At 38.6% G+C, this 25802-nt stretch overlaps 1 protein-coding gene across 3 annotated transcripts in view; it reads right to left on the bottom strand.

The window, feature by feature from the left end:
• LSAMP (limbic system associated membrane protein) overlaps positions 1-25802 on the bottom strand; it is a 632927-nt gene that overhangs the window by 232010 nt on the left and 375115 nt on the right. For all 3 annotated transcript variants that reach the window (XM_045785137.2, XM_087861611.1, XM_045785136.2), the window contains exon 3: positions 1276-1401. In XM_045785137.2, the coding sequence (XP_045641093.1) occupies positions 1276-1401 (126 nt within the window). The remainder of the gene's footprint in view (positions 1-1275; positions 1402-25802) is intronic.

Raw genomic sequence — 25802 nt, 5'->3', positions numbered from 1 at the left:
AATGAGTTTGAGATTGATCTTCCAAATAAGTGCCTCATTTATTGCTCTTATATATTGTCAATAAATGACAAGTTGCACTCATTAACAATTAGGATGGGTTCCGAGTGACACTCTCATAAGAAAATAGAAGCCTTTAATAGCTGCCAAAATAAGAGACTATTCCATAGACTGGTCCAAATTCACCTGAAAAATTAATTTGAGAGCTAATATGACACGAAGGCCCCTATTCTCAACCACAAAATACAGATTTTAAAGATGCTTTAAGTAAACACTACCCTGGCTTTTTAGAAATACCCCAGGATAGCTTCCATGTAGGACTCACTTTGCATAACAATTTGTATGATGTTCATTCCAAAATGACCATATTGCTAATCAAATCTCTAAATCCTTATATAAGGCAATTTTAAGATAATATCAAATATAAATCAATTAAGAATTGAGGGCTATCTACCAAAATAAATTACATTTTATAAGAATTATTGATCCATAGCCCCTCTTCCTGAGAAATCAAATAGCAGGCCCTTTTCTACAAAGACTGTGCCATGTGTAAAAGCATGGGGCTGCATATAAGAAAATGTAATCTGTAGATCAGGAGAGTATGTAGGTAGTTGACCCAAGGAATTTGACACCGTATTTAAGAAACGTTCAAAAAGCAGCAGGGCCTGAGAATTCAGTTATGGTGATAGTGCTGGGAAGGGGGAAGGGACGATGCAGAGGACATTCTTGGGAAAGGATTTTCTGAGTTTTACTGAATTTGCGTCAATAGCTAGGAACCCATCATGAGCTCATGCAGCTTAGTTCATGCCTGATCCCCCTCCACAGAGACAGATGCCAAGGACAAGATAGCAGAAGTCACTAACAATTCTGTATTATTCCTGAGAGGTTTTTTCACAAGGTGCAACATATTAGGAAACTATAGTTAAAAAGCAAAGCCAAACAAAACAATATACAAAGAACTAAGTAAATTTAATTCATACAAAACATTGCCCCAAGACACTCAAGCACAAAACTGGCATACATTTTAGACATAATACTAGGCCACTTAATGCATTTAATTCTTCTGTATTTGTTGCCTTGAGGTGGTGTTCTATTGAAAATGAAATAAGAAATGGTTGTAGACTTTATAGAGGTGAACACATTAGCAAAGACCAGGGAGGACCTAAGCAAGTCCTATGTTGCAATTGTATTAGCTTGCCTTTCTGATCCAGTGGAATCTCAGAACATGAGGATATCTTACATGATGTGTGGTATTTTGAAGACTAGACGGTTGCTTACCAGTTGGCGTAAGGTGTCTCCAGGTGATCACAGGTTCAGGACGGCCATTGGCCATGCAGACCAGGGTTACATTGCTGCCCTCATTCACAGTGACATCCGAAGAGATGTTGGAGATCTTTGGTGGAACTGTAAAGACAAAAGCAAATGGAATATGTAACCGTGCCCATAAAACCAGCTTTGCAGCATGGGTCCATGCCACTGGAAATAGCAAATCTGAGCTAAATGCTTTTATGACTTAAACCATTTGAAGTTTTGTGTTAAGAAGCCAGGCTGCTTTAGGACCTCCTTACGGACTTGGCAGATGAAAAGCATTGGTCTTACTAAAAGAAGAATCTCTCCACTATGAGCAAGTAGTGTAGGAAGTTCACAGAGGGGTATAATGAAAATGTCTTAGCTCTTTTCTCATTAGAATAGACCTTATTTGAATATTAGAGAGCATATACATTTATACATATTAATACATTTTTCTTATCACTACATGGTATCTATATTTATTTTCTTATGTGTATAAAACTAATAGAGTCCAATCTTTCCTCCAAATGTCAGGAAAAGAAAAACAGTGTTATTTAGTATGAGTTGCATAGCTGTGTTCTTAAGATGTGGCAGTACCTGTTTACTTATAATCTAGCCACATAAGGCAACCATCAGTGAATCCTAACAGAAAGCCTCTAAGTATCACCGTGCTATGCGACAGACTGGATGAGGCACTTTAGAGCTTAAAAACTGAATTAATAAGGCCTCTGTCACAGACATCACAAAAATAATACTATTACGCCTAATACTTTAACCACCACTATTATTTTTTAAAGGTTTTATTTATTTATTTATTTATTTATTTATTTATTTATTTGAGAGAGAGGGAGTGAGCGTGTGAGTAAGGGTTGGGGTAGAGGGGAGGGGAAGAGACAGAAGGAGAGAGAATCTTGAGCAGACTTCCTGCTGAGTAGGAAGCCCCATGTGGGCTCAGTCTCATGACCCTGATATCATGACCAAAGCTGAAACCAAGAGTTGGTTGCTTAACCTACTGAGCCACCCAGGTGCCCCTCACTAACACAATTATTAATAATTTAATAATGGGTAACTTTAGGCACTTACTATATGTAAGATCCTATGTAGAGTACTTATAAGTATTATAGCAGTAACTCCTTATAAGAAAGAAATGATATCCTATGAGGATTTTATTTACAGGTGGGAAACTGATGTATAGATAGAACGAGGCAAGAAGCAGAAACCCGATTCAAATCCAAGAAGACTCCAGGGCCCACACTCTCAAGCTACACTTGAATGAAACTTCATCTTCACAATCCAGGCTACCAGATGGCTGAAAATGACGGAAATTACTTTTTGGTGGTGTGAGAAATGAGTCCCCAAGGGCTAGCTGTACTGCTGTCTGACTTCCTTCATTAGTGTTCAGGGCGGCAACATTAGATCTCATATTGGTAGGCTTAAGTGGAAAGTGAATTACTCACAAATTTCATCACAGAGGTTATGCACTGATTACAAATAGCAGAGTTTATGGTTTGACTGTGATTTTCTTTTTCTTTTTTTTTAAATTTTAGTTGCTTATGCTGGTCCTGAGAAAGTATGTGTCAGGGTGAGAGAGGAGAACAAGACAGCATAAAAGAGTTCAATAATAAAAAACTCTTATTGTTTCTCACTCTCTCTGCCCTGTAGTGACAAATGAAACAGGAACATTTTCTGCCTGTAGAGATAGCTGTCTGACAACCATACGATCCCTGCAGATCTGTTAGGAGACACGGATGATACTTGGACAACTGACCAGGTCAGAGTGGAGGAACGAGGAAGTGGGAGGAGGACTCTTAACATTAGCATTTCTCTTACAATGACATCTTACAGGGCTTGTGGGTAGAAACCAGTAATTCTAAATCAAACCCAATGGCAGAAATGGAATATAGTTGATTCCTGTTATTTAGCAGTATCTATAGGGTTTCTATTTCTCTTTTACCTACTGGGGTTATGGGTCTTTTTCTCATTTTCGCACATTGACTTGCAATAAACCCTCCCAAGCTTTTACTAAGAGGGCCTAAAAAGTTATACACATTTTTTAAGGAAGAAGATGAGGCACAGAGAGTAATAACGGCTTGCCAAGGGCAATCCCGTCACAAAATATGGCTGGGCTTAGAATTCAGGGCTCCTGACTGTCAATTGTTCTGTTGTTTAATATTTATTGTTTTAAATTCCTAGCTAAATAAGCCAGTGTTCTGAACATCTCCAAAAAACTACAATATACTAAAAATCTATGGTGGTGTTCAAGAATAAGATTTAGACATTCTAGGCATCTTCCTCAATAATCTAAAATCTGCAACAGGAAGCTATGTAATAACTATAATAACTCATATTACTCAGTTTGTAGTTAATTCTGAATTGCAAGACAGGCCACAGAACAGAAAGAAGAAATACAGATGTGTTTGGATTAAAAAAAATGTATAGAGGAAGAGACTTCATATTCCTAATATAAAAATATGCAAATTTGCAAAACAGAAAGGATGTCTAGTGGTCAAGTTTCCAGTGAATTATTATCTGTGATAAAATTTACTCATAATTACCTTTCTTTCTATAAGAGGAATATGTATCTAAGGACTTTGCTTTTGTATGGCATGCAAGTTGAACCACTTGTTCAATGTTACATAGACAGGTGATGATAAAGTTAAGAATAAAACCTAGAATAACTGAGTGTAAGGCTATGTTTTGGCCATCAAATCATATTGTTTCTTTTAATTAAGGACAATATACCTAGGTCCTGGATCTTAGATACTGGAGATTCAGACAGTGTTTGTGTTCAATAGTCAGAAATTTACTCATGTAGACATTGGAAGGAATTGTCCTACATGACATCTTCTCCCATTCACACTTCAACCTTTGGTGCAATCTGGATCTCTCCTTAACCTCCCAAGAAATTGCTCTCAGGAAGCTCACCAATTTGAACCATGTTGTTTCTAGGTCCTGTGAACAATTTTGTTATTACCCCATTTTTCTCTGAAGTATTTGACTCTGTTGACCACATCTTCCTTCTTCCAGTCCTTTCTTTTCTTGGTTTCTATGATACCAAACTCAACTGTTTTTTGTCTTACTCCTCTGGCCAGCCTTCCCAGTTTAACTTTTGGGCTTATTTTGACCTATTCCTTAAATATCTGTACTTCTGAAATGTTGATCACTGTCCTCTTCCTTCATATCATTCATGGTGAGTGATCTCATCTACTCTCTAGGTTTAGACGCTAAGGCCATATTATTGATAACTCCCAAATCAGTATTTGCAGCCCAGATTTTTCTCATGACTTTTACACCTATTTTCCAATTACTTTTCTACATTTTCGTCAGATACCTCACAGATACTCAAGATTCAACATACTCAGAACAGAAATCATCTTCTTCCCTCCTACAGAACACTCGTAGTCTTGTTCACTATCTCAGGGAATGGTGTCATCATGCAAACAGTTGCCCAAGCAAAAAAAGAAAGTTATCTCCCTTAACTGCTCTCTCTCCTTTACTGTCCACATGTAAAAAAGGTCCCAAGTTCTGTGGTTTATGCCTTTTAAATCTCTCTCAGATTCATTCATTATTCCCAATCCCTACCCCCACCAGCATAAGCATTTCTTTTTATTTGCCTGAATTCTGCAAGAGCATTACAATGAATTTCTTTGCCTCTAGCCTTCCTTTCCTCAGGTTCACTGTCATTCATTCATCACACTGCAATAAGAAGCTTTTCCCCCCTAAATTGCAAACGTGAATATAATATGCCCTGATTAATCTCATTGCCCTCAAGATAAAATTCAAACTTCACAATGTGATTGGCCCCTGGCCCCTGGTTATCTCCCTAGTCATAGTCCTACTACCTTTTCATTGTATTGTCTAGTCGGATCAAACAACTTTTGGTTCCTGGAAGATACTATGCTTGTTTACTCCCAGGTATTTAACACTCCATTTTTTCTACATGGAATATTCTTCTTCCAACCCTTCATGTGGTCAGCGCCTTTCTCCCTTCAGGTTTCAGCTTGTCGGCCTGTTTTCTCACTTTTTCCAGGAAGACCATGTTGTCATTTACCACCCTCATCCCTAACCCCACCCTGACCCCATTCCTGACTTCATATTGGGTGAAGCATCCCTCCTGTGTTCTCACACTGAGCCATCTATTTCTTCACCACAGCCCTGAATCATCACTGCTAGATTACTTACCTGTGCCTGTCACTAAACGGAAAGAGGCAGGTGAGAGGGTTTGTTTTCTTGACCAGTGAATCTTACAGACCATAGCACTTGAAACATGGCAGTTACTCACAGAATGTTTGAAAAAAGAAATTAATGAAAATCCATTCCCACCCTACTCCCCTGCCCCAACTCTTCTGAGCTCAAGGAAGTCATCCCATTGAGTTTTTGTCAGAAAGGAACAAACTTTTATTTTGAACCTGTAAAATACAGCTTTCAACAATATTTCTTTAGCTACTCCTCTAACCATCTTGTTCACTATCAACTTTTTTAGCTCTTAATAATAATAAAGAAAAAATTAACCATGGGGCCGAGAAATGTTTGTGTAGGTTAGGATCATAGGAAAGAAGATCAACTTGGTGTCCAACTTCCTGAATTATAGACACTTTCAGAGTTTAACTTTGTTTTTTTTCTTTTCTACAAGCAGTCACTCATACATACTTGTATGTATGTATATACATATAAATATATAACTTTTTTTAGTTTAATGGCTTAAGAGTTCCTTTCTAGCTTCCCACAGCAATTCATGTAGTCTACACTGTCACCAATAATATAACATGAATGTGGTAACACAAAGTTTTTATTCTATTACCTCATAAAATCTTTATAAAGATTCTGGGAAGTAAAAAATATTCTCATTATTTCCATTTCACAGATGTAGACGTAGGGACAAAATGGGTAGAAATCACACAGCTAAATAATTATAAGCTAGTATCAAAATTTAAGGTTTATAGATATCCCAAACTTAACTCTTCCTCCAGATCATGTTCACTTTTGCATTAGTGGTTCCAAACAGGATTTCTGTTCTATTTTAATTCTCAGTAAGGATGACTACAGGAAATACTTTTAACAAGATAATCTTATTTGCATCAGTAAACATAAGTTGTTTATTTATCAAAATGACTGTAATACTGACTTATGCTCATGGGTCATCACATATTCTGGGTAGTTATTTTGTTTTCTTCTGGAGTATTGCCTAATAATTTTTATTCACAGGATATTAGTGTACCTTATTATATTTTCCTAAATGTAATGCCATGAACCATTTATTTGATGTTTACAACCTATTCAGTTTCAGTAATCTCTCCAATTTGTCTGGATTATTTTGTTTTTCTTACCAATTAATGAGAGCTTCTTATACCCTAGGGAATTGACCTTTTGTTATCATATTATTCGCAATTTCCCTAATTCATCCCTAACTTCTTAATTTTATGACCATTTTTGTTTTGTAGAAGTTTTAAATTTCTTTGTTGAGCTTTTTAAATAATTTCTTCCATTGCTTTTATGCATAGAAGGTACTTTCCTAACATAAAATCAGTTAAATACTTATGACTATCTCTTCTTTTCTCTTTCAATTTTTTTTATTGTACCCTTTAAATCATCTGGAATTTATTTATGGTGTGAGCTATAACTATGTTCCCCCCCATGATGTTTTAGTAAATTGCCCCAATATAACTGGCTAAACTATTTAAAATGTATATATCGTTTTGGTTTTCAGAATTACCCTACATAGCGGTACCAACTTGGCCAGAGCAGTATTTCTGGGAAATACATAAATATAAACCTTACTTGCCATGCCAAGTAATTGTATCAAAATACTTTAAAATATGTCATTAATCTTTTGGACACCATACTATTACTATGTGTTGCTAGTCCCCAAATCAATTGTTTATTAGATGAACACTTCCTAAAATGTTGAATGAAAAACATAATATAGATAATCCTCTTTCAGGACATCAGTGAAATTCATTATTCAAAGGAATTCTCAAGGTTTCCACTGCAAAAAAAAAAAAAAAAGTATGCCACACCTAAAAGTTGTAATTTTTAAATCTGAATTACTAAGTAGGTGATACTCTTTCATTGAAATCTACATAAATTCTGTGTTAAAGAATGTACATTTTGTCCCTGCAGTGCAAATTCAATGACAGTTTCTAAAATAATGCTAATATCTAGGTACATGTGTATACATGGCCTCCTTCAGCTGTGCAATGAAGCAGCAGTAAGTAGGGTTATGACACAGTCAATCTGCCTCTGCCTCTCATGCTTTTATTGCCCTTCCTCATCCTTCTTGTAATTCCTTTATCCACTCTCTCCACTAGACCTGCAGGGGTTGCCCCGGCCTGTGGGACCCTAGACCTGCCTGCACATGTCTGTATAGCTCTCTAGGTTACTGTGCCTTCCTTCTCTTTTGTATGAGGCTAACATCTCTTATGTTTGACCAAAAGTGGAAATGCAGGCAAAGTCAGGGACATAAATGGAGTGGGCATATATTATCTTACCTGCCCAAATCTATGCCATCTTCTGTCTGGAAAGACAACCCTGGTTTTCCTTTGGGGAAAACACGTCTCACCAACTACCACTGGTTTGTTGGGACCATCAATCAAATGACCTCTTCTCCCTTGGCCAAGGAGTGGGTGCGTGACCTAAGCTGGGCTACTTGGACTTACCCTCCCTGGAACCTGGTTTTTATAAGAAATGACACAACAGAGGTTGAAACTGATTCAACCAGTGGTAGACTGTGTTAATGGCCTCAATTCACTCTTTCCTATATCCACATCCATGCCCTCCTTCAGTGGATGGTGCATGCTTTTCCATCCCTGGACCATGTTACTTGTTTTGGCCAAGAATATAAGCACAGGGAACACAAGCAGAGTCTTGAGAAGTGCTGGCACGATTGGACTCACTTGGTCTTGTGCCTCTGCCATTTGCATGACAAGAACATGCCCAGCTGAGCCTGTTGGTCTCAAGGGAAGGAGGATGGGAGATGGCAAATAGGACTGCCAAACAAAATACAGGGCATTCTGTCAAATATGAATTTTAGATAAACAACAAATACTTTTTTTAGTACAGTATGTTCCAAATATTACATGAGACATATCTATACTAAAAATTATTTGTTATGGAAACTAGAAATTTAACCGGGCATCCTATATTTTTATTTGCTAAATCTGACAATTCAAAGAAGAGAGTCACCTGTAGTAAAACCCAGCCTGGATCTGCTGACTTGCACATTTGTGAGAAATAAAAAATAACTATCGTTTTATGCCCCTGAATTTTGGAGTGGTTTATTCAGCAGCAACAGTTAGCTAATACATATCAGGAAAGGGCAGTCACCTGAAAGGACTATTATTTTTCACTAGTGTCTGCAACTTGCCTCCCTAGAGATGCATGGCCTCTGTGTTTTCCAAAGCAGTATTTTCTGCTTTTCCTTTGATTCTGTGAGCTATTCCATAGTCTTCCAAAGAATTGCCCTGTTTTTACATCTAATTAGCCAGTCAATTTCTGTTGCTTAAACCAAAGAATCCTAATTGGTACAAATTGGGAAGTAGTCATAATAAGGGAAAAATTGAAGAGGAACCTGTTCATATGGGTAAACTGTCATCTATGCTTAGGTACTCCTTTGGGTTTCCACAAAACCAAGTTAGCTGCATGTCCAGCATTGGTTCTGACCTGCCAGTACACATTGCTTTAAAAATAATCCTAGGTCTGCAAGACCATCTAATTCTAGCTATGAATGTTTAAATACCTTTATCCATAGTCCCTAACTGACCAGAGAGCAGGATAATAAATCAGTTCCAGAGTAAGAGAGAAAAGTGGTCAGTTGGCTCACTTCTCTAACTTCAAATAATTAGCAGTTATAATTTGTATTCAATTCAAAATGTTATTCGTAATTGCACAAATTATTAACAAATTGGTCTCATTAGTTATCATTTATTTGCAGTCTGGGCAAGGTGCAGGTATTACTGTGTGTGTGGTGGTGAGGGGCTCTTAAAACCACAGCACTATCCCTTCCTGATTTCTCACCTCTCTTTGGTATGGCTAGAGAAGCTTAAACCCTAGCTTTTGCACATGTAACAGACTGGAAAAGTATGGCATGCCTATATAAGAGTTGGGTTCAGAAATCTACAGGATGTTTTTTTGGGCAGCACTTGGGTTTAATAAGCACGATCCAAGAATTCAACAATAAGAATAAGAGTATACAATATAATACGTTACTGCCATCTTATGAAACATCAAACATCTATCTAATCTGGCATTTTGCTTCTGAAAACACCAAAGAAGCATGATTTGCTGCATGGTGTGGTAATTTCCGGGATATGGATGATAGGACTGGAGAATATAGCACAGTATACCAGTTTGAGAGCCAGGGATTTTGATCTTACACTGACACTGGCTCACAAGGCAACCACATATTCTCTGAATCTTGCTTTTGAAACTTCTTCATCAGGCACACCATAGCTGTTTAACAAATTTTGAATGAATAGACAAATCAATGACAAATTGTTTAAATCTCCCCGAGACTTAGTTTCCTCATCTGGTAATTGAAAGTAATGTGCAAAGTTGATAATAATCAGTATTACAGGATTGCTATTAGAGCCAAATAAAATAATTCACGTACCCTTGTTCTGTAAACTGGAAGAAGTTCTCTAAGTGTAGCTATTATTTATTACATGCTAAAGCTTGCTAATGAAGCACTGTTGGCTTAACTCTTCCTAAGATAACATATAGAATAGTTCATGCATTTCTATGGCTAATGGCATTCTAGTTATATTTTTGCAGACACCATTATTGCCAGAAGGTTTAGATAATTACTATAATTCGTAATTAATCATTAATATTGGCATTAACAAAAAATCACCCCAAAGATATGTATCCAGTTCTACTAATGGGCAGAGCTATGCCAATATGTTCAGCCCTTTAGTCAATGTCCAGACATTTTATACCAATATTAAAAAGTGACACAAAGATGGGGGAATGTACAATCATAAACGAAATAAATTTTAGAAGTTTAACTGTTGGGCTCCCGAGGAAAAGTTCTCCAAATAAAATGTGATCACCATTACAGACTTTGTAATGTAAGTCTCAGTAAAAGGGAGGTCTTCTTTTATTTGTTGTTCTCATAGACAACAGAGGTTGCCAGGTACTTTGCGACTATAATTTCAGTCTCTGCAGCCTTAACCCTGGCAGAATAAAACAACCAGCAATGATCATTTCTTTTCCACTAGTATTAGTTCTTACTCTTACAAGAATCCATTTATAAAGCCAGAAACATGCGATCTGAAGTAGGTACGTGAAAAGGAGCGTGCTCCAGGAACATGATTCCTTTTAAACACAAATTTCATGGGTGAGTAGGGAAAATATGGAAACTATAGATTCTTTGAGTGTCAGATGAATTTGAAAGTAGAAGAAACTCATTATACATATCAGTTACTCAAATTTTTTGTCACGAGTGATTACAAATGCTGCACTTATGCCTGCATTAAATGATGAACACAGTAACTTAAGGAAATTAGAGATAATATGCTAACAATTTAGAGGAAAAGATAAAAAATATATATAAAACAAAGCCAAGTGCCATATGAGTGGTAATGTGGTACAGTCAGGGAAACGGGAGCGAGGAAGCTCATGAACATGACATATTGAAACAACGTGCAGTCAAGAAAAAGCCATCCTTTTGTAATCGGAAAGGAGCAATTTCTGAATTATACATGTAACTAAAAGTTAGTGCCTGAAGCCTCACTTAACATAGTCTCCGAGCTGCAGCTGGCGTTTTACTGTGTTGGCCAAAGGTGTAAGCTGGGCAAGACATCCGCTTTGGCCTTTGAACCCTACATTATCACATTCTCAAGTGGCCCTGTGAGTTGCTGGCATGGTCTCAGATAGTCAGACTTACACCAGAATAGTCCCTACGGTCTCATCCAGACAGTAGCCAGCATCACAAAGGAGGGTTAATTTGGGTCAGACTGTTCTCAATAACTCAAACACAGTAGCCATGGTACAAAGAAATGCTATGAATTCCCTATACACCCTGTGGCGGACGTGTACTTAGGGTGACAACATGTGTGGCATGGGGATCTGCATCTGACTGAGGCCCCCAGTCTACCTACAAAGAAAGTACATTAAATTGGATTTTTTCTGTATTTATTAAATGTTCAGAATTACCCTGGAATCTAAGTATGCGGGCTGGTTTAGAAAGGGGACAAATTGTTCAAGCACCAACGTTTGCATTCATGACCAGCTAAGGGCATTCATTATTGCTGCTTCAGCAATATGTATACTCCGCGGGATGTCAAATGGCTGTTCTCATGTACGGGTCATTGCCTTGCTAAATAAGAGCAAATGGGACTATCCTGACTCTGTTCACTGAGGCTGCAGTTACTCAACAAGTCAGCAGCTTCTCCAAAATCTCATATTCCCAGACCCTTATTCCAGCTGTTTGGATATTTGTTTTTGCTAATCTGGGAAAACATCCAGAAACCAATTTAATCAATAGATGTCAGAAATAAATCTACTATTTTTCCTTTACCTAGACAAAATAGCTGTATCATTTCTGGTACTTACAGAATAGTCTTACCGTCTGAAGCAGCAGATGGTTTTGCTATCTGGCAGAAGTGGGGGTATCGGGCAGAGGGAAGCTCAAAAATATCAGGCTACCTAGGATAGGTAGCAAATAGCAACTGGGTGGATTCCAAGGGCTCAGAAATGGTACCCACAGACTTTAGCAGAGAAAAGAGAAGTGCAGCTTTTCTCTCTTTGCACTCAAAACCGGATTTTTCTATGTTTAAAGGAGTTGTTCAGTATAATTCTTAGAATATATGAAAACTCAGGCTATATTCCTGGCATCTACTGAAAACCCACTCCTTAGTCCATGAAAAGCCTGTAAAGATTTAGCCCTAAACCCTGACATATCCTAAAAGCTACAAAATACATTATGGCTAGCCAAAACAAATTTTTCCCCCCTGTGTTCCATTAGTTTTCTTTAAAAAAAAAAAAAAGGTGAGAAAAAGTTACCTGTACCCCATGGATGAATGCTTTAGTTATTAAGAGACTACTATAGATAAGTCCTTATATTAAGAGAAGACAGAATTTAAAAGTTTTTATTTTTAATTCTTTTTAGTAATTTCTACCCCCATTGTGGGACTCAAACTCACAACCCTCATGTCAAGAGTTGCATGCTCATCTGGTTGAGCCAGCCAAGTGCCCCAAAAGAGGACAGAATTTTAAATCAGAGAGAAATAAACTACAAGTTAAGAGAACAGAAGTATAAAGGGTTCAGAGACTAATCTTCCATCTATTATGTTTAGAAATAATACAAATTTACTGAGAGCCTATAACACGTACAGGCACTGTGCTAGGCATAGCCAGGGGTGAGGATGAGATAAAACAATGAAAATTATGATCTAGATCAGCCAGTTTTTATTATTTCAACAAAAGTGCCAATAAAAGGTTACCACAAAATAATAAGAATACTTACTGTAACATTTTTTTAAATGGTTTTCTGTGCATCTCGATTCTTCATTCCATTTTGGGAATCAGATATATGTAGAAATCACTATGGTGTTTGTAAGAATCCCTTAAACTTAAAGATTCATGCCCACATTACTAGCCTAAATTCTATTTCTTTAGTTGCTTAAGGCATATAGTGTTCTCTGCTTGTAGGGAAGGAGGTAGATTCTAATAGAAACCAACTAGGGTGAACTAAAGCATGCCTTGAATACAATGAAAATAATAAAAGTTGTTTCCTGCCACTGCTCAAGGGCCCAGAAGATAGCATATCTAGATAAAGAATAGGATTGACAGGAGGTTTTTAGAATTTCTTTCTTTGCATTGCCCTTATTCAAAGCTTACTATGAACCATTATGAACTGAATGTGGAGTATTCACATTATTTCCTTCTAAACAGTCTTCACTGTGAATTAATTAATACATTCATGCCAATAATAATTTTTCAAAAGTTATACGTAATGGTAAAAAATACAGTAATTGTTGCAAATGTTAAATATAACTAGAAGAAATAGCATACTTTCTGCCATTCTAAGTAGGCTTAAAAATTCCCAGAGAGGTAAGTAGGTATGCGGCATTTGTGGGAGGAAGGAAATATAAAAAACAGAGCCTGGAGTTGATGAATATGAGTTAGATCTCCATTTTATCTTTCCTTGCCCTCTGTTAGAGGGACAAAGGAACACTAAACAATGAAAATAGACATAAGCAAGTAGAAAGGAGAAATAATAAAAATAATAAATATAATCAATAATAACAATATCTGAGGTAGTATAACATTATACAATTTATGAAATGCTGATAGGTGCCTTGTCTTATTTGATCTATACCCTATCCCGATGGGATGGCTTGGGCAAGTTTTATTACTGCCATCTCCCACCTATATATTGGTTGAATAACTGAAGCTCAGTGAGGTTCATTCCCTTGGCCAAGGTCATGAAGCTAGAAGGTGAAAGTACAAAGCTCATAACTAGCTCGTCTGATTGTGTTGAGAAGATCTAGGAAGACCTTGGTATTTCAAGATTAGATATCTACTGTTAAGATGCGAGATGGTACTGTGTGGATTGAATTAAAGGGCTGCAGAGAAAGTCTGGGCAGGTAGGTACTTGAGCTCAGTACAGTGATGGAAATGCCACTGATCGTACAGTGATCCCGTGCAGATCGGGAGTCTGATTTACTACAGTCTGTTTTCTCTGCATTATTTAGTTCAATTTTTTAGTTCAATTACTATGACATGGTTGAGAATTTGGCTTCCTGGATTTGAGGTATTTTTTAAAATAATGCTGATAACATTCTTACCTGTAATTTGAAAAGCTTGCACAATTTTACAGTGGAAACTGGAGACATCCTCACAGGCCTTATCACATTCCTCTCCCTCAATTTGGCCAATGCAAACTCTCCCTCCTCTTCTTAAAACTCAAGTGGGGGCAGGTGGTGGTGGTGAGAAGAAATGTTCTGTCCCCGCTTTCACAAACGAATCCCGAAGCGGGTGAGTCTCATTAATCTTGAGCTAAATGTGAAGTTAGACATGGAGGCACCTCGGGTCCCCACTGTTTGTTCAGAGCCCTAGGCATGTTACGGAGAAAAATGTCAAAGATTTCTCTTCTCTTGCTTCTGCACCCTGCCAAGATGTTTTATTCAAACTTCCACGTCCTAAGGAAATAAACACTGGCTATCAAAATCCTCCACCTGGCTCCCAGTCTCACACAGAAACATGCCCAACACCTGTGTTTAGGAGAGTGGATCAATTCTCGCCAAGAGCAGTCTTCAGGTAACATGCTGAGAGGCCAGAGCGCTCGGGCCAGGGATTTCAGAGGCGGCGGGGCCCTCCGTGACTGTGTCTGTCTCCCTCTCACAGTGCTTGTGCTTAAATAACACAGTGTGTCCGCTGACCCTGTCTGCCAATGAGGGTGGTTTAAACTACGAGTTCAACTCCGGGTTCATATCAAGAAAAAATGCTGGGAAAAGAGGGCAAGGCTGGGGGAGAAAAGAACGCACACATGACTGAGAACAGGTGTGAATCAGCCACATGTCAGCGAGGGGAGCGGAAGGAAACGCTCCTGTTTGGCTCGGCATCAGCTCTGAATTTCATAGCGCCCAGGTGGTCAGCAGGGCTAGCAGCTTATGCATACGGCCTAGGTCAGAAAACACTGGAAATTCATTCAAGTTTCTGTAGACTCTATGGAAAGTGTGAGCATTGGAGGGGAAAGTGAGCAGCAACCATGACCTGTTCTTAGCCTGTGTCCGTCACAAGCACAAGAGGCAGGTTGTGGAGCAGGAATTCGGATGGGGTGGTCACAGTGGTCATGCGATTGGATGCACCCTGGCCTGGTCAGTCCTGTTGTCCACCACCATTCAACTGTCTGAAGGCAGCTGACACGATGCGGGTTCTGTTCCCAACAAACCAGAGGGCACACAAGGCAGACTCGTGCTGTAGCCATGAGTGGGATTCTTGGGTTTTTATTGGTTCCAAACAACTCCAGATGGACTGAGAACCAGGCCTGTTGGCCACCAGAAGTATTCTTGATTCTCAGTCCACAAGGCTCCTTTTTCAATTCCTGGGGAAAGGGCAAGTACACTCTCTCTTACTCTTAACCGTCCTCCCTCTGGCCTTGGGCAAGTCATTTAGCCTCATCTGGCAAATGATTTGGGCCTGGGAGATTGCCCATTGAGGATCTTTGATTTCTGTGAGTTATCACTCATACCTGTCACACAGGCCCGAAAACACAGTGCTTAGTGTGATGTGGCCTCTTACTAGCAGTAAAAGGAGTGAATGAATAACTTAACTGCATCTTCAATATCATGTGTAAAATTACATAGAAACAATACTCAGAGCCACTTGTGATTGCTCTCTTAGCCTTTTGATAATGCTTTCTTTCAGTAATTATACAGCCATCACATTTCTCCTGATGGTAAAATAGCCCAAGAAGCTCAAGTCCAAACTGCAAATTTTTAGCTTCTCTCCTCTAATGATCAGAGACTGTGTAAGAGAAGGTAATGTCGGCCACTTTTCATGTCCTGTAAGTTGAATGTATGCCCAGAGTAGCTAAGGTTTACATTTAAAAGAAAATCTCCAATATATGTAACATATGTGTGTGCATATACACACACACACACATGTGTATACATATATGTTGTTAGAAATATACAAGAATATAAGGGATATATAAAAGAATGTAAAACATCTCCCTCTGTTAACTTTTCATGAAGCTCCAGAACACATCGGGCTTTGCCTTATGCCGGCCCCTCTGCTAGTTTGAGAGTCAGATCAGGTTTCAGCTATAAGCCAGCTGGTGCCATTCATTTAAAGGAAAACAGCTATGTAAGTGAGCAAGATTCTAATCACTAAATCTAATTACAAAGTAGAGTAAATTATTACAAATGTTTTTAGAAGTGTCTTAAAACACTGTAAAAAAGAAAAATTATCAACCAAACAGAAATCTGCTATGCTGGTAGCTGATAGCATCGTTAGGGAGGAGGACATTCATGTGTATAACTGTTATATACTCTATTTCTGACACCGGAATCTAGCATTCACACATTAAAACTTTATAACCTTTCTTTCTCAATCAGATGCTAAACTGTTCGACTCAAAGTACACCTTAGTTTATGGATCCTAATGAGAGGGAATAGGAACATTTCACTTATACTAGAATGAAGGGAACTTCAAACTGCTTCATTAAAATGGTAACAATTAGTCAAAGGAAGGAAAAGGCGGTGGGAGAAGGAAGAGATACTTTACACGGATGTGTGTATTTCCCAGTGCAGATTGATCCTCTTCCACTTAACATCCTTTATTAAAATATTTGAAATGCCACACATTCTCCCTATCGCAGTGCAAAACTAAAAGACAAACACATTAACATTTAATCCTTGGCTTCCAGACTAGCTGCCTGCCCAGACACGTCTTACATTAGGTTGTGTTTGCATGGAGCTCACCCTTTAGTGCATCGGCCCCCCGGACGGACGCATGCATGTGCTCCTAGTGTCCAGAGCTCTGCAGAACGGTATCCCCCAAGCACTGGTAATTGCTGGGAGGTGGTGGAGGAGGCTAGTAGTGCTCACCAAGTATCTGTGCTTCTCCGCAGTTTCCAAACTGCTGTGCTTAGTCGAGGACCATAAAACTGGGCTTGGGCCCATAAAATGTTGAGGAAAGTGAGGTAAGCCGCATCTAGGCCTGGCCCCTCAAAATTGTCACAGGTCGCTCCAGCCCTTGCCCATCTTGTGATGGCAACTGTGGGGCCACGTGTCCAGATGGCATAGCTGCTATGCAGCGGGGGGCTGCCTGACCCGAACTGGGCTTCGTTAGAAAGAAAGAAGCCACAAGAGTTCAGCAATGCTGTGGCGGCTAGCACGGATTACTTGATCAAAACATCCTTAAGAGGAGCAAACGATACCACCTTTGTTTAGAAGTAAACTGGCCTAAAGCTGGAAACGATCTGATGCTCTCTCAAGGTCTTTCGTATTTTGTGAATCATGACTGTTGTCTTTGCCTCCACTCAGTGAAGACTTACACTAGCCATGGCTAATGATTACACAATCAATCTTCACGTCTTCCAACCTACTCATCCATTTCTTTATTTTCTGACCAACTGTAGCCTCCCACCGCATACTGGCCCTCTTCGCTAAGACTGGGAACCTCTCCTCTGCTCTGTGGTATCGAAGCCTAGTGCAGTCAGAAAGGGAAGTCCGCCTACTTCTGGGCCTTGCTTGTGTCTCTGCCACCGACCAGTTCTCTCTTACCTGTGCACCTACTTCTGCTTATAAGCTTTGGTGTTAAGAACTGGGACATACCTGCTTCCAGACCCCTGACCTGTAAGTCAGATATCCTAGATAGTTGGCATTCTCAAGTTTGAATTTTATAATCTTCTATAAGATTTACAGTGTGAAAAGTAAATGCTCTGTAAAATCTAAGCAAACACAGTGTAAAGGAATATTATTTGAATTAGCAAAATGGCATTTCCCATCAAGGGAGTCACAACCTCTATTCACAACTATAGAGATAATGAAACAGTACAAGATATTTCTAGAAATTGCCTGAGGAAATATTGTACTAAAAATGCTTATTTCGTACTCCAGGTACTATAACCAAATTTCCCACTATTTGCATATGCTTGCTAGTAAATAGCACAGCTGCCTGGAAATACATGAGTCTTAGGATATATTTTTGGCTTTCCCTCTGTCTTGGTATCTTTTATACCTGCGGGGTTTTTTTCCTCCCCCCCAAGCAAAAGGAGGAGGACAATGCCTCAGGATATATTTAAGGAAACTGTGTTACATAATCCATGCAAGGACTCAGAGACCTCTGTATTATTCCCTTACTTAAATACAAAATCATACTTTATCAGAACAAATAAGGTTTCTAAAAAGGGTGGAGTCTGTCCTTAGCTTTCCCATAGTGAAAGGGTTCTATATTTGGCATTCTGCAGGCCTCATTATTACACAATCATTCCTTCATAAGAAAAACATAAAGGAATTTCACTGAATATATTTCTAGTACATGAGTTATTTTTAAGGCCAACCAGGGAGAATTTCAGGATAATAGTGAGAAGAACATACTGAAAATGTGTGACTCTGAATAGAAAATAAGATCTGACCCACATAAGTAAACAGAGTTATCTAAAAGCAGCCCCATTCACGAAATACAAGGCTTCAAGGGGACCTAGATTTTGAGCCCCATACTTCCTCTCACTCCCAGTAGGGCTCCTTCAGGCCACAAAAATCTCTCTATACCTCAGTGTATTCATCTCTAAAAATAACAGATGTCAATTTTCTGATTCCAAGATAATGTAAGGACTAACTAAATCATTTAGGGAAAGTATACTGGGTATATATGCTTAGGATATTTTCTTTTAAGTAACTTTTTTTTTTCCCCCAGAAAGCAAAAAAGGAAGATAAAATTGACTCAGGATTGCATGGTAACATGACTGATTTTCATGTGGGGCTCTATATTACATCCAATGACCTCATGTTTACACTTGGTCTAGCACATGTTGTAAAACTAATTAGGGACTCAGGGATTCATCTCTATAGTTCGTATATAGGTCAATAATATCTTATATAAAAAGATTCTACCCAACCTCAGTGGTTTAAGCTTATTCTATTGAGCTGTCTAGGTTTGGAAGTCAATCAGGAGGGCTCCTCCTTGAGTTGGGCAACACAGCCCTTTAGCTAATGTTTCCCTGTACTCCTGAGGATAAAGGTCAAGGATCTAAAGTCAAAAGTGTAGTGTGATAAACGCTCTGATGAAAGGAATAACTCAGAAATGTCTGAGGACATACAAGGGTAGTAACCCTCTCTTTCAATATATATTTACAGAGTATAACTTAGTGGCTGGACACTGGATTCTGAACCCAAGCAAGGCTCCAATCCCAGTTCCTCAATATACTAGCTGTTAAATCTTGGGGAAAACTTTGACTCAGTTTTCTCATCTGAAGAATGAGAGACTTAACCTATCTCATAAGATTGTCAAGTATTAGACAAGATAATTAGCGTGTGCAAAATATTTAACTGGATGCCTGGAATGTGTAGTATGTGCTTATAATAAATGTTATTTATCGTGGAACATGTTAGTGGCACCTGACTGGGAAATTGGGGACAGTGGTTTAAGATACTTTTTGGAACACAAGAGGGAACAAATGAATGAATGAATAAATTAAAGAATGAATGAATGAACAAAACAATAGAAGACAGAAGACTACTCTCTGGAAATACACTTTTGGGAGGTAACAATGACCAGTAATTTCTATGTACTTTAATCTGTGATTTCTCTGAATAGAGAAATCTATGTAATATTTATTTCTTCAATAGCGTGAAACGCTAAATGCTTTCTTTCTATTTCTAATGTCTTTGCTTTCAGATGAGTTGAAGCCCAGCTCCCCTTCTGAGATGTATACTACAGTTGCTCAGGACTGCCACTTTTAATTGAAGGCAATTCATTTGGTTGGTCTAAAGTGAGATAAGGAAGCGCAAGTCAGAAAGGCAAGGGAGGGCAGGGCACCAGAACAGAACTTTTACTCACATGCTTATCATTTTCTCTATATCCTAAGACTAATAACTGAGATCTTCCCTTATGTTGGGTTAGATTTATAGTTGATTGGAAAGCCATAATTGAATAATTTCTCTTTTATGCTATTAAAATACCCAACCTTAAGGCAACATCAGAATATTTCACATATTCAGGTTTTCATGAGAGGGGAAAAGAAAACATTAATTTGATGCAGTTCCAAGGTCTTTCTTTCCTGCCAGGGTTTGAAATGGCCTATATTTAAATGTATAGAGGTGCCTTCAGAGAAGCCATCATAGAGAATTAGAAGTCTGTAAGTGGAAGCATCTTTTGGGGTTGAGCAATGTAAGCTATTGTGGAAACTCGACAATACATGTTGAAATAATTAAATCCTTTTGGAAATGATTGAACTGGATGTTTTCAAATAAGCAAATCTATATTTGTCATTCTGAATGCTTTTTATGGAAAGATTGTGTTTCTCCCTCCTGTTTAGGTAATTAAAAAAGGTCACCTGATGATCATTCATTATCAAACATTTCCGCACATGGAAAAAAATGTTTTGAGGCTGAGACCTTGCTTGTAAAATTTCATCCTTCAAAGGAGGTCTTTCTCCAGAAGCTATTATTCACTATTGGAGAGTGGGATTAAAAGCATTACTTCATGCCTAAGTGAGGTGTTCGCAGCACAGAGCACCTCTCCCTTGGTGGCTCGGTTCCAGTGCTTGCATTTTATGTAGATGCCATGCACCATCCTGAAAAGCTGGACAGTTTCCAGTAGCATTAGGGTTTGGAGGAAGAGCTGCTGCTCCTTAGAACTTTACTTCTTTTATGAGTATTACCGTCTCAATTTATTTTAACGCAATGAGTGGGAGAGAAGGTGGGGAAAAAATGCATACACAGAAGCCTCTATCAAATAGTCCTGCTGGTTTGGGCATCACAAAAAGAGGCACAAGAAAACCTTTGAGAGTTTGGAGCCTGCTGCATGAGACAGATAAAAGTAGAAACAGCAAATTGGCTGCAATACGAATGGCAGGTGCATTTGTTCACTGGAGGCAAGTTGGCAATTTAGTTTTCAATGACCAGCTTGTCTCTGTAAGGTTCACCTTTCAAAGTCCTCCCTTTTGCCCTCAATGTATGTCACCAGAGCTCTGCCTCGTCTCGAGTCCCTATGCTCCAGGTAACAGCAACTCTTTACCTTCTTTCTTTTTGGGAAAAAAAAAAAATGTCCTGGTCCCCTTCTCTGCTTACTGGGAGTGGAATTAAAAAAGAGGCAATGGAAAACGCTGAAGCTAGCACAGTGGAACAACATGCCCGAAGAGAAAGCAAATGTGTGTTGGGTATGGATGATTTTGTCTTACCTTTGGAAACACAAACGGGGGAGGGGGGAGGGGAGCTCTGGCAGAACACTGTGATTCTGACCTCACTCTAGCATTTCTACAGATAGCAAAGAATTCAAAGCCTTTCCCCCAACTGACAGGATGGGACTTAAGAGATGCAGATCAGAGGAAAAGAATTCAGAAGAGAGAGGCTGATGAGAGCAATCTGTCTTCCAAATCCCTGCTTCAGATAAGAAAGGAGAAATGACTGCTTTCTTGGTACAGCTCATCTGGACAAAACACCATCCATTCATTTCCCCCTCACAGAGAAGCACACATAACCTTGAAATGTACATGACACACACGCCAGCACTTGTTTATTTTTGTATCCACCATTCTTATTATATTGATTGGTTCTTCACCTGTGTTTCTCTCATTATTAACTATCGTAGCAATTCCTCAAAAGGCCATGAGGGTGCTCAAATCAGCTAATAATCATAATCATAATCATAATCCTCTTTTGAACACCTTTGGTGCAGATGGAAAAGATCATAGTAGGATCGTCCGTGAGACTTCATTTTAGGGACTCTAACGTGTCTGGGGTGAAGTAGGTCACATGGTGTTTTGTTTTCCCCATTGAAATGAATTTATTCAGTTTCTAGCACAGTCCTATTCAGCTCATAGCAAAAGAGATGAAAGTTCTATTTTTAATTATTTGAAGAACTTCTATACTGTTTTCTGTAGCAACTGTACCATTTACAATCTCACCAACAGTGCACATGACTTTCTGTTCCCCACATGGCCAGCACTTATTTCTTGTCTTTTTGATGGTCAAGTGTTTTTTTTTTAAGAGTGTATGAATATATGTATGTACAGATGTATTTTAGAGAGAGAGCACAGGCGCACAGCAGGGGGAGGGGCAGAGACAGAAGGAGAGAATCTCAAGCAGACTCTGTGTTGGGCACAGGGCCCAAAATGGGGCTTGATCTCACGACCCAGAGATCATCACCTGAGCAGAAATCCAGTCAGATGCTCAACCGACTGAACCCAGGCGCCCTGAGGCATTTTTAAGGCCTTCTCTAGTCAACAAAACAGTAAACAGATCCTAAAAAAACAATCAAAAGTAGAGCATGTAACAATAAGTGATTGTTTTAATTGTACTCTTGTCTGGTAATAAACATCAATGTATCAAACATGTTTGTCCTAGGGTTAGCTAAAAACTGATGGAACACCTCTGTCTCAAAACTCTCTCTCTTTTTTGAGAAATCAAAGGCTCTGAGTTTAGATAAGTGAGTATGATTCCTATTAAAAATTCGGTTGGTTTGCAAATGAATGGCTACATTTTGAATGTCCCCTGGAATGGGGCCTCTTCTGCCTGTTTGTACAGTGGAAGAAGAGGGGGTAAAACTTAGTATTTTTACTTTTCAAATGGCATTCATCAGGCTCTAGAGGTGTGTACCACAAAGAATGAACCAGCAGAAATGGCAGTAGAAGTTAATGCTTGATACCAACAAAAACTTCTCCTATTCCCAATAGATACAGTTCCTGAGATATCATTTCATTTTAATTTAGCAAGAAAGAAACAAAGTCATGCATATGCTTTGAATACCACAAAAGCAAACCCTGACTTCCAAATAGAAGACATCATTCCGTGTACAACCTGCTTTTTTTAGAAGATTTTATTCATTCGAGATAGAGAACAAGAAAGAGAGAAAGAGAGAGAGAGAGCATGGGGGGGGGGGTGGCCAATGGAGAGGGGGAGGGAGAAGCAGGCTCTCCACTGAACAGGGAGCCAGATGTGGGACTTGATCCCAGGGCCCTGGGATCATGACATGAGCTGAAGGCAGATGCTTAACTGATGGAGCCACCAAGGCGCCCCTGTATATAACCGTTTCGAAAGCTTCTTGAATATGGGAGCACTTTCTCTATGGTTATTGTACTTGAATATACTTGGAGCATTAATTTATACTGAAGTAAACTACATGATTGCTTTTCCTTGCCATAGACCTCTAACATGCTGCTACGGTAGAGCAGCATATGTACATACGTACAATTTCCTTAGACTGATTGAAGTTGATTGTGTATTAAGTTTATGAACAATGTTTGTGATGAACAGGATTTTCACTGCCTGAGAAGTTTGTCTACCATTCTGAAGCATGGGTGACTCAAGTTTAGGATTACCTATTTTTTGATCCCTCTTTCCTTCACCCATTTTGCCAAAATCCCACTCCCCTCTCCTCTGGCAGCCATCAGTCTGTTCTCTGTATTTATTGTTCTGAGTCTACTTTTTGTTTGTTTATTCATTTTTTGAAGAGTCCATTTATGAGTAGAATCATATGGACTTTGTCTTTTCCTGTCTCACTTACTTTCCTTAGCATAATACCCTCTGATCCATCCATGTTGTCTCAAATAGCATAATCTCATCCTTTTTATGGCTGTGTAATATTCGTGTGTGTGTGTGTGTGTGTGTGTGTGTGTGTGTTATTTCCTTATCTATTTGTCCATTGATAGACACTTAGGTTGCTTTTATGTCTCAGCTATTTTAATTAATGCTGCAATAAGCATAGGGGTGCATATATCTTTTTGAGTTTGTGTTTTCCTTGGGTAGATACCCACTAGGAGAATTATTGGATCATGTGGTATTTCTGCTTTTTAAGTTTTTGAGGAAATTCCATACTGTTTTCCACAGTTGCTGTACCAATCTACATTCCCACCAACAGTGCACAAGGGTCCTTTTTCTTCACATCCTTGCCAATACTTGCTGTTTCTTGTTTTCTTGATTTAAGCCATTCTAATAGGTTTAAGATGATATCTCATTGTGCTTTTGATTTGCATTTCCCTGATGATTAGTGATGCTGAGCATCTTTTCATGTGTCTGTTGGCCATCTGTATGTCTTCTTTGGAAAAATGTCTGTTCAAGTCTTCTGCCTATTTTTTAAATCAGATTGTTTATTTTTTTGGTTGTATAAGTTCTGTAGTTATTTTGGATATTAACCCCTTTCTCAGATATATCATTTGCAAATATCTTCTCCCCAGTCAGTAGGTTGTCTTTTTATTTTCTTGATGACTTCCTTTGCTGTGCAAAAGCTTTTAATTTTGATGTAGTCCCAATAGTTTGTTTTTGCTTTTGTTTCTCTTGCCTCAGGAGACATATCTAGAAAAAATTTTGCTATGGGTGATCTCAGAGAAATTACTGCCAGTGTTTTCTTCTAAGATTTTTATGGTTTCAGGTCTCACTAGGATTACCTATTCTTATGTCCTCACTATGAGAAAATGTTAAGGGATATGATAACAATATGTAACATTTATCAATTACTTGCTAAGTATTTTGTATACATAAAATCAATGAATCATCTTTACCCTTCTAGGAGACAAGTACCATTAATATTTCCATTTAAGAGATGAGGAAACTGTGGAACATAGTTAGCCTGGGCTACATTCCTATGTCTGTTAATTTCTATTTATTTTAAGACTCTGTGCTCTTAACCCCTACTTCATATTCTCAACAGGCATCTGTCAGTCTATTAACAAACTCTGAGTCAATTAACCTGACAATATGTTCTCTTTCTTTCTCATGCACTCTGTCTGTGTGTCTCTCAAAGATGCATGCTTGGTACCAAAGGATGATCTTATAGGACAAGGAAGATAATCCTTCAGTTAGAGTTGTAGAAATAGCTATGTTCTCCTGCTAGAAGAACTGGGAGAGTAATGATCCAAGGTTTTTGTTTTGTTTTGTTTTGTTTTGTTTTCAGTCCATCCCTGATCTGTTTGGAAATTTTATACCTTTCTACACATCTTTCTAGTGTAGGGCTTCTCAACCTTGGCACTACTGACATTATGGGCTGGTTAAATTTTTTTGTGGGAATTGTCCTATCTATATATCTATATCTATCTATTTATCTATCTAGAGAGAGAAAGAGAAAGAGAAAGAAAGAAAGAGAGAATGCTAAGCTTTAGCTCTGGTAACTCTCCAGCAGATACTAGTAGCTCTTCCTTCCCCCATCCTTTGGCTAGTTGCAACAATCAAAAATATCTTCAGATATTACCAAATATCACAGGGGGTAAAACCACCCCTGATTGGGAATCACTGCTCTAGAGAGTTGTGTTGGATAGACTAAGGACAGACAGTGACTTACCAGGTTACTGGTAAATATAGATGGCATGATCCATTTTTCTCAAAGACAATAGTAGTTTCCACAATAAAGAGTTTGGACCTGAAATAAATTACTCTTCTGTCTCTACTCCGAGAGAGGAAAATTAACTATGGCATCAGGTTCTTAAGCAGCTCCAGAAAGTATATTAATTTCATTCCTTGGAATGTTGCTCCAGTTAATTAAAAAGTGATAAAGGATGGTTTAACCCATTACCATTACTTTTAAACATTCGTATCTAGATACTGTATCCCTTTTTAAAAACTAATTAATTAATTAATTAAAAACCTTCTAATATAGGTGTTTGCAGAAGGATCTATGACAGCGCCCTATTTACTTTCTTCCATGTAGAATGTGAGCCATGATGGTTCTGGCAGGCTAATATACATAATTATTAGAGTCAGTTTAATGCCAGTAGACATGAAAAGGTTGCTTCTGATTCTTTGCTTTGCCTGAGAGAGGAGTGATGCCACTATCTACCTAACTCAGAGCAGATGTCGCCTCAGCACAAGGCAACAAAATGGCATTTCCTGGGCACTGAAGCAGCATCACAG

The sequence above is a fragment of the Ursus americanus genome, chromosome 4, assembly GCF_024610735.1.
Source record: "Ursus americanus isolate L20-20 chromosome 4, mUrsAme1.1.p, whole genome shotgun sequence".
Lineage (NCBI taxonomy): Eukaryota > Metazoa > Chordata > Mammalia > Carnivora > Ursidae > Ursus > Ursus americanus.
This window is presented reverse-complemented; position numbering and strand designations above follow the sequence as displayed.